Source organism: Babylonia areolata, chromosome 1 (assembly GCF_041734735.1).
Source record: "Babylonia areolata isolate BAREFJ2019XMU chromosome 1, ASM4173473v1, whole genome shotgun sequence".
In the NCBI taxonomy this organism is placed as follows: Eukaryota; Metazoa; Mollusca; class Gastropoda; order Neogastropoda; family Buccinidae; genus Babylonia; species Babylonia areolata.
The window spans coordinates 56101220-56116219 of record NC_134876.1 but is presented as its reverse complement, the minus strand read 5'-3'; the positions used below and the strand labels follow the sequence as shown (position 1 = coordinate 56116219).

The 15000-nt window shown below is 42.8% G+C and overlaps 1 protein-coding gene across 1 annotated transcript in view; it reads left to right on the top strand.

The window, feature by feature from the left end:
* Window positions 1–15000, top strand: part of LOC143284921 (uncharacterized) — a 70540-nt gene that overhangs the window by 5443 nt on the left and 50097 nt on the right. The window contains exons 5-16 of the mRNA XM_076592103.1: window positions 1711–1845; window positions 3434–3478; window positions 4245–4370; window positions 4978–5022; window positions 7255–7317; window positions 7840–7849; window positions 8926–8975; window positions 10052–10235; window positions 10644–10801; window positions 11372–11459; window positions 13865–14061; window positions 14370–14499. Coding sequence (XP_076448218.1) covers window positions 1711–1845; window positions 3434–3478; window positions 4245–4370; window positions 4978–5022; window positions 7255–7317; window positions 7840–7849; window positions 8926–8975; window positions 10052–10235; window positions 10644–10801; window positions 11372–11459; window positions 13865–14061; window positions 14370–14499 — 1231 coding nt within the window. The remainder of the gene's footprint in view (window positions 1–1710; window positions 1846–3433; window positions 3479–4244; window positions 4371–4977; window positions 5023–7254; window positions 7318–7839; window positions 7850–8925; window positions 8976–10051; window positions 10236–10643; window positions 10802–11371; window positions 11460–13864; window positions 14062–14369; window positions 14500–15000) is intronic.

The following is a 15000-nucleotide window of genomic DNA, read 5'->3' as shown; positions in this document are numbered from 1 at the left end:
CAAGCAGTTGGCGCAGTGCTTACGATTTAGAGCATAAACATATCGTTTGTACATGGCTGACAGTCACACCCCATCGCTGTCCCAATAGGCAAACGAGGTAGTAGTCACACACTACCAACCCTGTCCCAATAGGCAAACGAAGTAGTAGTCACACACTACCAACCCTGTCCCAATAGGCAAACGAAGTAGTAGTCACACACTACCAACCCTATCCCAATAGGCAAACGAAGTAGTAGTCACACACTACCAACCCTATCCCAATAGGCAAACGAGGTAGTAGTCACGCACTACCAACCCTGTCCCAATAGGCAAACGAAGTAGTAGTCACACACTACCAACCCTGTCCCAATAGGCAAACGAGGTAGTAGTCACACACTACCAACCCTGTCCCAATAGGCAAACGAAGTAGTAGTCACACACTACCAACCCTATCCCAATAGGCAAACGAGGTAGTAGTCACACACTACCAACCCTGTCCCTATAGGCGAACAAAGCAGTCACGTACTACCAACTGTGCCCAAAAAGGCGAACAAAGGATGTCATATGTTCTTCAATTTGGGAAGAAGAAGAAGAAGAAGAAAGAAGAAGACTCACAGATTATAAAGACCTGCTGAAACATGGATCGTATTGCTGGAATCATGATACATTTGCACTCTGCATTGTCCCGTGTCTTTTCAAAGCATAATTTTTGTTGTCTCGTGCAATGTAATAATTTAGCATGACTTCACTATTTCTCAGCGCAAAACATTAAAGTTTACATGAGAAAGTATGTAAGCCTAATGAGCTGAGGTTTGTGCGTTACGTCGATGGCACCTACATATAAATGTTTTCCTCCAGCCGAGTTGGGCTAGGATGAGAAGGGAACTATGCCTGCCTGTATTTGTGTATATCATGTGAATAGTGTCATTCATACTTTACAATGTTTTTGACTGTTCTGGCTGTCACCGAAACTGTAATCAAGTTTATAATTCACGTCTTTGTCGGCATGATCCTCACAGTGATGTATTTGATGTGTGTTTGTATGAATGAACGTGACCGATTATCATTACTTCAGTTCATTACAGTTCAGGTAGATGTCATCGTAATTGATAATTGCTTTATTATCTTTAGATATTGTTTTATAATATTTTAAAACTGTGATTTCGTTATTCGTTGAAATGGTCATCATTAACACAATGATTGGTGAACAGTGATTTTGATAATAAAAGTGAAAAAATCCCAAATCTAGAGTTAGCACAGACCCAGTCTGTTTGTATTTGTTATTTGTCACTTATAGGGATAAAAGTCACATTTTATTCTGAATTGAGTAGATATCACGTGTGTTTATCTTATATATCTAGTCGTATACCTCTTTTAGCGAATTGTTTTCGTGTAGTCTATAATTCCTGTACTGTGTATGACATTGGTGTTGTGATATAATTGAAAATGTTTGAAGGTAAATGAAGTGGGGGATTGACAGATGAACGGTTTATGCTTACACAAGACTCATATATAGGCTAAGGCCCATTAAGAAGGAGTGTGTGAACATAATGTATGCTACAACAGCTACAACAACACCAACTGCTACTTCCTCTTCTTATCATTATTACAAGTGATAATGATAATACTGGTAATAATGAGTATGATAATAACAATTATTGTTATTATTATTATGAAGTAAACAGTCAAGGTAACTGAGCCAGACGAGTGACGTTTCCTCATTGTCTACAGGGTCCACGTGGCCCGAAAGGTGAGGTGGGCATGATGGGGGCCCAGGGTCTACCCGGGGTGGAAGGAGAACCAGGTGTTCGCGGGATGAAAGGGGAAGCGGGGTTCCCGGGTGAACCAGGAGAACGGGGCGACCCGGTGAGTCTGTTCCGATATCAGTTGAGTGAGTGAGAGAGGGAGTGAGTGATGGGTGGATGAATGGATGGTTTGTTCATTTAAAGCCAGCGCTTTGTGTGTGTGTGTGTGTGTGTGTGTGTGTGTGTGTGTGTGTGTGTGTGTGTCACCTTCACCTTCACCTCTCCCGTAGTCTGGGTTCAGACCGTTGGGGCACCGCTGCTGACCTGACCACCACCCCTCTCCACTCTTCACGGTTTTCTGATTTCCTCAGGGCGTCACCGAGCGTCAAGCCTGTCCACCCCCGGATGTTGTCTTCCCATCTCTTCTTCTGCCGTCCTCTCCTTCTGCCTCCTTGTACGGTGCCTTGCAGGAACGTTTTGGCAAGACCAGATGATCGGGAGATGTGTCCATACCACCTAAGTTTGCGTTTCTTCACTATGGACAGAAGGTCTTCGTAGGGTCCAATACTTTGCTTGATTCTGTTCTTCACTTCCGTGTTAGTGATGTGGTCTCTGTAGGAGATGCCAAGTAGTCTACGAAAGCATCTCATCTCGACAGCTTGGATTCTTCTGTCGATGTCTGCAGTCAGGGTCCAAGTCTCGCAGAGAGGTTTTGTGTGTGTGCATTTCTGTTTAATTAATTGTTTATTTTTCCCCCTCTGTTATGTATTTCTACTGACATCATGCTTTATTTTCATTTAGTGCTGTGTAGTGTAGACCCTATTCAGGGCGGGGATTGGATGTAAAAAAGCACACGTGCTTATCTATCATCCTCGAAATAAAGAATTTGTATTGTCTTGTCTGGTCTCCTGTACGCGGGCAGCAAAGGACCAGCAAGCGGTCTAGGGGAGGTAACCGTTTGATAATAATTTCCTTAAAAATATCCTATAGTTATCTCCTCTGAGAACGATGATCATGTGACTCGCGATGGCGCGATGTCGTCTGTTCATTTACGCTAAGAAATGTAGATCTGGGTGAATGGGATTGGTCCTTTCAAGTTTTAGACCCTCTATGCCTCGGAGCCGAATTGCTGACGTGTTGATCGGTTTTGTATGCAAAATGGTCTTCTGATGTACTGAAAAATAATATTTGTTTAAAAGTGAGTTGGCTGTTTTCCTGTTATGCTTATGAAATACGATAAGATGATGAGAAGAAAAGAAAAGAAAAATCACATTTTTGGATATAGGCCTGTTTGTTTGAAAATGACTATTTTCGACATCTCCGTATATATTTTTATACGGCACTCTCACAGTCAGTCATAAACACCTAGATGCCTGAGCTTATTTAGAGTACGATCCCAGGAAAAGAAAACATAGACCTGCATTTCCAGTAGATTTCCCCACGATGTATTTCATTTACAATCGTTTAGTGCATGCTGAAGGAAAACCACAGAGAGTGCCCGTGTAGTACGTGCGCGATAATGTTAATGAATAAACATGACGCATGATGAAAGAAGAATGAACAGAGAGAGAAAGATGGAATTAGGGAGGTAGTGACAGACAGGTAAACAAACACTAAAAGAGACATACAGGAAGGGAGAGAGGAGTGGAAATGTAGAAGAGACTACGAGAAATAAACATAATGACAATAATGACAATGGTATGTCACAGGGTTTGGAGGGACAACCAGGAGTTCCTGGGCCACAAGGAGAAACTGTAAGTGTTGTTTGATTTTCACTGAAACTGCAGTTGTCACTTCGTTGTTGATCTTGTCCTACTTTCTTTGTTTCCATTGTCGATCACATGCTGTTGTGTTTAGCGTCAGTGTTGCTCTGCAGCTGTTCATTAAAAAAAAATGTAATCATTAATCACTACATATACATTTCACATTTTATCATGAATATCACAGTTGCGAGGGCAATGGATCTCGATGTCTGCATATCGTCAGCCATAACTTTCAGACCCTTCTTATTTATTGTCTGTTCACTCAGTACTTGTGCGTTTGCACGTTGTTGTGACCTCATTATGTTCCATTCAATGTTACACTTTCCTTTCGGTTTTTTTCCAGGCACTTGTGAGATTTGATCTTTGATCACACTTTGTGTTTCCTGATACGTATAATTGTAACAGACAAAAACCTACAACAAAACAACAACAACAACACACACCAAAAAACCTACCCATAATCTATGCTTGCTAGTTTCTCCCAATAATTACATAAAGAAAAACATAGTGATTACGAAGGATGGGAGGACGTGGAGAGAGACAGAAAGGGAACAGTGGTTAAAATGAACTACAAACAATTGTAGCTTTACTCGACAGTCTCTGTATCATAGTGTTGCCGTTGTTTTTTCTCCTGTTGCTGATGCAGCAACTGCTGTCATTGATATTACTGCTGATACTTCTACCTTGTACTGATGATACGTGAAATAGATGGTATGTGATGGATGATGATGACGGTGTTCACGATGTGTGTGTGCAGGGTGCAGTAGGGCCCCGTGGTCCCCAGGGGTTACCAGGCCCTCAAGGCACTCAGGGGCTGCCAGGAGCCAAGGGGGAGAAGGGAGCCCCAGGTTTCGATGGTGTGGACGGGGCGAGAGGCTTCAGGGTAAACAGCTCTTCTCTTGCTCTGTGCATTGCTCGTGTTCTCATCGAGGCAAGGCGTCTGAGGCTCGTTTTCTCCTTTCATCCATGTTTGTCTATATGTTCTTCGGAGTCATGACACTGAATGTGAATGTTCACGGAAATAATGCGTGTTAACAACGCTTGTTATCTTGGGAAGAAATGATGTAGGTATATTTCATTAAGTATAATATGTGTGAAAATTTTTTCAGGAGTAATCTAGTGGAACATTATGAAAATGCATGTATATCTTGTTGCGTAACTGATTATGTGCACATGACCATTAACAGTGTGACGATGTACAATAACACACACACACACACACACACATATATATATATATATATATATTATATATATATCCGGAATAACAGTGCCTCTTGAATGACGGCAAACATTCACTCTACTGAATGCGCTTGGTGTTTATGTGTTTATGTACCTGTGCATCTAGTAATGTAAAAAAAAAAAGTACAATGTGCAGCGCCCACGTGCTTTTTGTGTGAAAAAAACTGTGTATCCAACAGAACGCTGCATAGAATATAAATGCTACGATGTAATTATGATACCAAATGAAATATTGTCTTGTTCTCCAGGGCCCCACAGGTCCCACTGGCCCACCAGGAAATGATGGCCTGACGGTGAGTGACCACTGTGTCTGATGTGGTAGAACTGGTGTGCTTTGTCCCAAGCCCAGCGCCTGCACTCGAGTGCTGTCACAGGGCTCTGTAATGCATTGTCCTGAGTCCACTTCTGCACTTGAGTGTTGAAAAAGAAATGTGTTGTTGGGTTGTTCTGTGTCCGGCTTCTGTACTTGAGTGTTGCTATACGTTGCCCTATGTCCAGCTTCTGTACTTGAGTGTTGCTATACGTTGCCCTATGTCCAGCTTCTGTACTTGAGTGTTGTTATACGTTGCCCTATGTCCAGCTTCTGTACTTGAGTGTTGTTATACGTTGCCCTATGTCTAGCTTCTGTACTTGAGTGTTGTTATACGTTGCCCTATGTCTAGCTTCTGTATTTGAGTGTTGCTTTTCGTTGCCCTATGTCCAGCTTCTGTACTTGAGTGTTGTTATACGTTGCCCTATGTCTAGCTTCTGCATTTGAATGTTGCTTTTCGTTGCCCTATGTCCAGCTTCTGTACTTGAGTGTTGCTTTTCAGTGCCCTATGTCCAGGTTCTGTACTTGAGTGTTGTTATACGTTGCCCTATGTCCAGCTTCTGTACTTGAGTGTTGCTATACGTTGCCCTATGTCCAGCTTCTGTACTTGAGTGTTGCTATACGTTGCCCTATGTCCAGCTTCTGTACTTGAGTGTTGCTATACGTTGCCCTGTGTCCAGCTTCTGTACTTGAGTGTTGTTATACGTTGCCCTATGTCCAGCTTCTGTACTTGAGTGTTGTTACACGTTGCCCTATGTCCAGCTTCTGTACTTGAGTGTTGCCATACGTTGCCCTATGTCTAGCTTCTGTACTTGAGTGTTGCCATACGTTGCCCTATGTCCAGCTTCTGTACTTGAGTGTTGTTACACGTTGTCCTATGTCCAGGTTCTCTACTTGAGTGTTGCAATACGTTGCCCTATGTCCAGCGTCTGCACTTGAAGTGTTGTAGAAAAAAAAATCTTATACATTTTCCTGTGTATACTATATTTGAGTGTTGAAAAAGAATTATGTTGTGCGTTGTCCTGAGTCCAGTTTCTGTACTTGAGTGTTGAAAAAGACCTCTGTTGTACGTTGTCATGGGTCTAGCTTTTTCGCTTGGGTGTTAATGTGCGTTGTCTTCTGTCCAGCTTTTGCACTTGAGTGTTGTGATAGAACTCTGATATACGTTGCCCTGTGTCCAGCTCACGCGCTTGAGTGTTAAAAAAAAATGTTGTGCATTGCTTTATTTCAAGCATTTGTACGTGAAAGTTGTAGTTCGCCTCTGTAATGGGTCAATATTCAGTATCTGCACCCCATTACTGTAGCATGACTCTGTTGTGCATTGTCTTATGTCAAGTATCTTACTTAGTTATGATCTTCTGTTAAATTTTTGATGAGTATATGCCCTTTCACAAGCACTGACTGCTGAAGGATGAATGACAGTGCAAGAGCAAACAGTGTGACAGGCAGAAGAAAACGTTCAGCTTATCTGGCCTCTTTATCATTTCTAGTGTCACTCTTGGGTATCTACGATATGAATATGTTAAACTGATGTGTTCAAAAAACTAAATAAATTGGGAACTGCAGGCATTGCTCAGAACGAAGCAGTTTTGGCGGTCATATATGGGTCATGTGATACAGATTTGGTTGTGTTTAACTCCGAAAATGGGTTGTAACAGATGTACAGGAGCTACTTGTAGCAGTGCTGTAACCAGCCCAATTGTGCCACGTGATGTTAAGTAAACATATACATACACATATGTGTGTTGTGCGTGCGTGCGTGTGTGTTCGCTGCGCTCGCGTGTGTGTACGTGCGCTTGCTTGATTGCGTGTGTGTGTATGTGTGTGTGTGTGTGTGTGTGTGTGTGTGTGTGTGTGTGTACGCGCGCATGCTTGCTTGCATGCGTGCGTGCACGCGTATGTATATGCTACCTTGCACGTTTATCTCCACATGACTTGTGTTTGTCAGTCTTTATTTTCTTTTATAGTCTGCTCAAAGGATTTATAATCAGCTCAAGTAATTATCATGAGTATAATTCCCTGTCTGGGAATAGTGATAAAACAAAACAAAACAAACAAACAAACAAAAAAACCTGTAAGATTTAGATACACGCATCATAAGCTTTATCGACCTCTTTTTGACGTTGCAATAAAGTTGTGGTCCAGAAATGTCGGAAGTTGCGACTCTCGCTCGCTCGCTCGTGAACATCGGATACTGAGTGCTGTAGTGTTTCAGGGACCAACAGGACCCTCTGGACCTCCGGGGGAGCGAGGGTTACCTGGGTGTGACGGGCTGCCGGTGAGTTAGATCCCCCTAATACGTGCCTGTTATCACGGCCTTGGTGGTATTTCAGTCCTGAGATCCGTGTGGTGCATTGAAATGACTCCACGCGCTTAAAATCAAAATTGTATCGAATTAATGAGACTGTTCATTTGAGTATATTACTGGTAAAAAGATGTGCGATAATTCAGTGGTAAATAAAGTATGAATCACACGTCAGTGTGATCCCGAAAGAGAGAGAGAGAGAGAGAGAGAGAGAGAGAGAGAGAGAGAGTGTGTGTGTGCGCGCGCGTGCGTGCGCGTGTGTATGTGTGTGTGTGTGTGTGTATGCGCGCTCGCTCGATATGTGTGTGTGTGTGAGTGTGTGTGTGTGTGTCTGCATGTGTGTGTCTGTGCGTGCGTGCGTGCATGTGTGCATGTCTGTTTTGGTTGATCTTACCAGATTTGAGCTTTGATGTTAGCTTTGCTCAGTACTCCTGAGATCTTACTTGCAGCATCTCGTTAGTTCCATCTCTTAATCACAGCTGTGTATTTGTACAGGGGCCGAAGGGTGAGTCTGACTCATACCGAGAAAGAATGAAACTATAAGAAGACAAAGACAAAACTGTAAGTACAGCTATTAGGCATTTTGACTACATAAAGTTTAGTATTGCTTTCAGCATACATCCGACGCTGACTGTCAGTGCATTGCGAGAGGCAACGATTTGGTATTGTAGAAGGGAAACTAGTGTCAACTTCTCGGAAAACTTTTTCGACTGTGTTTGGTTCAGGCTTTGAAGCTGCAACAGGAAAGTCCCTGATTCTCTGTTTCTGCAACAAACTCTTATATTGTCTCTCGCTTTTACACAAAATAGGAAAACTATTATTCCTTAGTTTTGTTACAGACACCACTTCTCCAGCTACAGACTGGATGGTTTACTTTTTAAAATAATTTTTATGTATAAAAATGATAGTGGTGGTGTGTGCCCATCGAGATCGATGATGACCATCGTTGTCATCCAGCTGGGGGATGGGGGGAGGGTGGTGGTGGGGTGGGAGGATGCTCATGAATCTATCTGTGAATGCGCAGATGGCTGAATAGTCCATAAAAATGATAATGATAGTGTAAATTTCGTAACTGAAGAGAGTCATTTCCCGAATCTTTCAATAAAACATGAAACTGTTCCTTCGTGTTTAACAGATCATGTGAAAAGGATAATTGTTGATGCTTGAGATGTACACTTATTTTGAAGGAATGGTCACTGTCAAATGCTGTTTATTCTTTCCCATGCTAAAATCCTTCATGACAACGATGTGGAGCGTAAAGACGACACAGCCTCATCAAGGTACATCATTGTAAAAAGTGATAATCGGGTTTTAGGGAAAAAAGTTATTAAACAGAATAACGACTGCATTGGTTTGTAAAACAAAGGTAAATACGAGGACAGAGTTAATACTGGTGTCGGCTTCTCTCTCTCTCTCCCTCTCTCTCTCTGTATGTATATATATATATATATATATATATATATATATATATATATGCGTGTGGGCGTGCGTGCGTGCATATGTGTGTGTGTGTGTGTGTGTGTGTGTGTGTGTGTTTATGTGTGCGTGCATTTGGTACACTATCTGTAATTTCTGTTGCAGGTGAATTTGGTATGCCTGGCTATGGCATTCGTGGTCCAAAAGGAACAAAAGTGCGTAAACCAAAATTACAAATGAACACATGAACTTTGTACAGTGATATGCTACTTTCTTTTGTGTAGTAATATGAATACAATGTCGACTGCTGGTGTCTCCGAAGTTGTAGCTAAACAACATTTGTCATTATGGCAGCATTACTTGTCTGTTTTTGCAGAGTATAGACTTGTATTTATATGCTGCAGGTAGTTTTGCGTTTGAGTCGGTACGAATTATGAGAAACCATAGGAAAAGTAAAACTTGGGGGAAGAGAAAAAACACTTTCCAAACTTAGTTAATTAAGAAGTTTGTTGGCGGGCCTGCCAGTGCTGTTTATGTTTGTAATGGAAATTTGCACTGGCACATTTTGTTGTATCAATAAAGTAAACCTCCAAGAGAATTCGCAAGTGCAGCATTGCCAGTTTTAGAAACAAAGAGACGATCATCATGTGAAAAAAGAGTGAAAAACAAAAGAAAATGACAACCACAAAAAACTAGTGAAGAAAAACTTGCTGTTAGTCAGATCAACATCTTGCCCAGCTCGATGATCCAGTTATGGCTGGATTGGGGTGCGTTACTGTTTAACGTCCAACAATGTGTTGTTACAGCACACACACACACACACACACACACACACACACACACACACACACACACACACACACACACATACACACACGCACGCACACACACATTTACACAAACACAAACACACACACAAACACACTGAGACACACGAACACACACACACACACACACACACACACACACACACACATACACACACGCACGCACACACACATTTACACAAACACAAACACACACACAAACACACTGAGACACACGAACAGACACAGACACAGACACAGAGACACATAGACACACACACACTCACACACACATTCACACACACACACATACACACACACACACACACACAATTACACACATATACACACAAACACACACATAAACAGACGCAGACACACGAACATACAGACAAAGACACACACACACACACACACACACACACACACACACACACACACACACACACACACACCATCACAACGTCCAGTCATTCTTCCTGCAGGGTTTCCCAGGCCCGAAAGGTGAAGGCATACCTGGAGAGCCAGGTGACCCGGGCCCTCAGGGTCCCAACGGCGCCAAGGGGCTCCCGGGACAGAAGGGGGACAAAGGCCGCCATGGACCAAAGGGCCGTGACGGGCTGCCAGGCGAGCCGGGGCCCAAGGGAGAGCCCCGGGAAGAGATTCCAGGTGAGGCTTCACCTACATCTAGTCTCAGTCGCAAACCGCCAGACCACCTATCCCACGATGTGGATCAAGCTACATGCACGATGGACACTTTCTTCTTAACTGGACAGAGATATAATACACTCTCCCCATCACCCTCCTGTAGACCATATACACGATGGACGCTTTCTTCTTAACTGGACAGAGATATAATACACTCTCCCCATCACCCTCCTGAAGACCATATACACGATGGACGCTTTCTTCTTAACTGGATTGAGATATAATACGCTCTCCCCATCACCCTCCTGTACACCACCCGTACTTTGGTCCCAGTAGGTGTGCATACAGATTTTACCAAAATGATGTTTTGGCTTTTCCTCTCGTGAAGGCGATATAAACAAACTTGTAACGGTGAAAATCTGTTTCCAGGACCACCCGGAGAGATAGGCCCCATTGGTGAGAAGGGCGAGAGAGGGCCAATAGGCTTCCCAGGGATGCCTGGTGTAGAAGGGCCTAAGGGTCCACCTGGATCGTTCGGACCTACAGGCATCAAGGGGGATCGCGGTCCACCTGGGTTAGGGATCAAGGTGAGAGGAATATTATTTTATTATCGGGGGAAATGGAAAATGAATGCATAAGATCGTTAATTATCGAGGAAATGGAGAATGAATGCGTTGACTGTCACAGTAGATAAGTAGCTGATATTGTACTAAGGCAAGGTGCAGAAAAAGGAATGTTTTTTTTAAAATTCTTATCTTTATAGTAATTCAATTGTTACTTTAATCATTGCAAACATCTCACTATCCTTTACTTTTTGTCCAGAATATTTCGTATTCAAGAAGTATCTTACTCATTGAGATCAGATTGTTACCTACAGGTTCCCTTGGCACCGATTCCAAGTGAAGAAATAAGATGAGCATATCATTTGCATTGGTAAATTCTGCCATTCCTACCAACTGAGGAAACGGTAATTTTGCGAACTCAAACATGTTCACCTTTTGTTTAATTAATTGCCATTTACTTGTCTTATGTGTCGTTCATTTCTTTCGATTGGGGCTGTGGACCTGTGCATCTTTCTCTCACGCAAAATGGCACACATTGAAAGACCACCCTGGTGCCTGCTTTCTATGGAAATATAACATTACGCTATCCAACAGGGAGACCCTGGCCTTCCCGGCCCGCCAGGAAAAGAAGGACCACCTGGACAACCTGGCAAGATCTCTATCGGTCCGCCAGGTGTTAAAGGTGGGCAGACGTCCGGTTGTCTGTTTCAGCATAATCACATGGTCATCTCCATTCTTAGTCTTGTTTCTACTTTTGTATGTACTTTTAATATTTCCCCATACTCTCTCTCCCTCTCTCTCTCTCTCACTCACACACACTCCCCGTGTCTCTGTATTTCTCTCTTCATCTATCGCTTGTAACAGATAGGATATATAAGAACATCACAATAAATTGTTATGAAACCAGCCAGTCAGCAGTTGACTACATCAACTCTTGGGCTGAGTAAATTCTCGGATAGAAAATCAGGATGTGGATCATGTGTGTATATACTTTGCGAGAACATGATTTTTAAAGGAGCTATGGAAGAATTATTTGAATTTCATGCGCAGAATGCTTTGTGCAGTGTTCACGAGCCATAATCTAATTAAACAGATCCACGTGCCTTAAAAGGGACACGAAGTGAAAGAGTATCATGTTGTAGAGACCTTGTTAATGGAGAATAACTACAGAACCATGCATCAAACTGAATGTAGCTGCGCATTGAACCAATTTATATGATTCAAACTATCAGTCTGGGGCAACACAGGGCACCGCCACATTGGGCTTGGCTCTTTAGAAAGGAAATAGAAAGAGTTTAGTTGTGATGTTATATCCAATGTGCACAAAGCCAACTTCTAGGATTGCTCGGTTTAAAACAACTATGGTAAACGACGGATGTCCCGTGAATCAAAGTGCAGGCCCATCACATTTATCAAGCAGCGATAGTCAGATCATTGTGTCTGCAAACTGTGTTTTCTTAGGGCACGACATAGTTGGCAAACACGGTTTCCACATCGGTACTCACAACTTTGATCTGTCTGTGTTGCTGACATTTCCACAGTTTGCTCTTCTTCCGTAAACTCGGGTTCAAAGTTATGTGGAACTAAACCAAAATCCATTCTTACACAGACCGTATACAGTATTTGTTTTCCTTTTCTTTTGGAAAGTCCTTGCACAGTATCATTATTATTATCTTTTTTTTCAGCGAATTCGTTTCGATCTGCTTTGCCAGGTCAAACAAAAGCGAAAGTGAGTCTCTTAACTTGTGGCGTCACAACCTTATGCAAATTGTCAGTTTTCATAACTACTTGAAGCACAAAGCAGTGTAGGGTTCGTCAAAGTTAAACCTTACACATACTGCACATGCGCTTTTGAGGCATGCTTTTGGCTTTTCAGGCCTTTAATCTGTTTTTCAGGCCTTTAAATCCATACTGTAAAAATAGTTTTGACACTTCAAGAAAACGGAAAACGAATGAATTGATAACGTACAAAGGGAATGAATAGATAAACCAAAATATGAAAATATCTTTGATCAGGCTCTTCGTCCGATATCTCGACAGCATGGAAACGGTTAAAGGAAAAGGTTACAATATCAATATTTGTATTTGTATTTCTTTTTATCTCAACAGATTTCTCTGTGTGGAATTCGGGTTGCTCTCCCAGGGTGAGCGCATCGCTATACTACAGCGCCACCCATTTTTTTGTATTTTTTCCTGCGTGCAGTTTTATTTGTTTTTCATATCGAAGTGGATTTTTCTACAGAATTTTGCCAGGAACAACCCTTTTGTTGCCGTGGGTTCTTTTACGTGCGCTAAGTGCATGCTGCACACGGGACCTCGGTTTATCGTCTCATCTGAATGACTAGCGTCTAGACCGCCACTCAAGGTCTAGTGGAGGGGGAGAAAATATTGGCGGCTGAGCCGTGATTCGAACCAGCGCGCTCAGATTCTCTCGCTTCCTAAGCGGACGTGTTACCTCTAGGCCATCACTCCACTTAGATTAGGTTTTAACATTTGCCCGCACACTAAAAAGGTGAAATGTCGTTCGATGTTGACAGGACTTTGGAAGAAACTTTTGCATCCCCGTACACAACGTTTTCATACTACGAAAAGCGTGTTTTGTGATGCTGAGCAAATGGATCCAAAACTAATAGTTTTGTGGGCACATTTTTTTGTGACACCTGCCGACCAGAACTACTGCGGATCAGTCGCGACTTCAAAAATTCCACTTGTCTGTCGATATGAATTCTCATGAAATGAAAAACAGCGATTTCTATGATCTGACTGTTTTACGTCATTGATAACATTCTGAATGTCATGGTTACTTAGCTGCTGGTTGCCACCCGACACTCCTCGCTTTCTTCTTCTTTTTAATATTTTTTTAAAAATAAATATAATCTTTCTATCATTTAATTTGTGGGAGGGATTTTTTTTTCTATTTCTAAAAGTCTGTAAGACTCACGCGTGACTCATGGAATCTTTGCCAATCTTATTTCTTTACTATTCATCTCTTCCTTTCGATGTGTGTATTTTATTTTCATTCCGTTTCTCTCCACAGTGCCTTTCTTCTCAACCAAGAAACTATGTGGTTTTCCCCGTCTTCGACAGGCGCACGAGGACTGCCTGGCATTGACGGCGAGCAAGGGGTCCCTGGACCACCAGGCCCACAAGGCCCTGAGGGACATCCAGGCATACCCGGCACGAAGGGTCCCCAGGGGGCCAAGGGTCAGGATGGGCGACCTGGTGATGCAGGCCCTCCTGGGCAGGACGGGGAACCCGGAAAGCAGGGCCCACCCGGCCAGAAGGTAGGAATGCCATTTTCTTATATTTAAAAAAAAATCATTTGATTTTAAAATGCCAGCATACATGACAGGAAAGCGCAAGCTGACGTGCGCACAATTATCGGAAAGCTGCTGTCACCAACTGGCTGGGTTTAGTGTGAATGTAGCCTACTGCTGTGGAGCAGCAGTACAGGGTGTTCTCTGGTGTGTGGCCTCATGGCAGCCTAACATCAGAGCATTACTCGGGCTTACAGTGCACAAAGTTAAACACCACCACCACCACCAACAACAACAACAACAACAGACACCAAACTATTTTAAAACACGCGCAGGGAACAGATGGAGAGCCAGGTGTCCCCGGAAAGCCAGGACCCCAAGGCCCCAAAGGAGATCCTGGGCGCGGAGTGCCTGGAGACAAAGGGGATCGTGGGGAACCTGGAGTTGGATCGCCTGGTGTGAAAGGTAAGTGTAATGATCTAGTTGTCACCATTATCATCATCAGATGGTCATCATCATCATCATCATCATCATTATCATCATCACCATCAGCATCATCATCATGTGATGATCTCGTTGTCACCATTACTCACACTCATACTCATCATCATTATAATCATTTATCGCCATCATCTTTTCCTTCTCCCACTTCTCCTTTATACCCCCTCTTCGTTTTGGTTTTGATATAACGAGAATAACGAGTTTCGTATGTTTCATATTCATACAGAATGATTATATTTGTAATTGGGCTTGTGAAGATTGCAAGGTCTTTTTTTTTTTATCGTACTGAGGGCAGTAAGTACAAAGGCCCAGAGACTGACAGGCAGACCAGCATCAGACTTCATCTGCGCAACGTGTAGGAAAGACTGCTATTCTCGACCAGGCCTGTCAAACCATAGCCGACGCTTCGCCAGAACCATCACCCAGAGCATGATTCCTTAGTGTCCCGAGACTGAAAGATGCCTT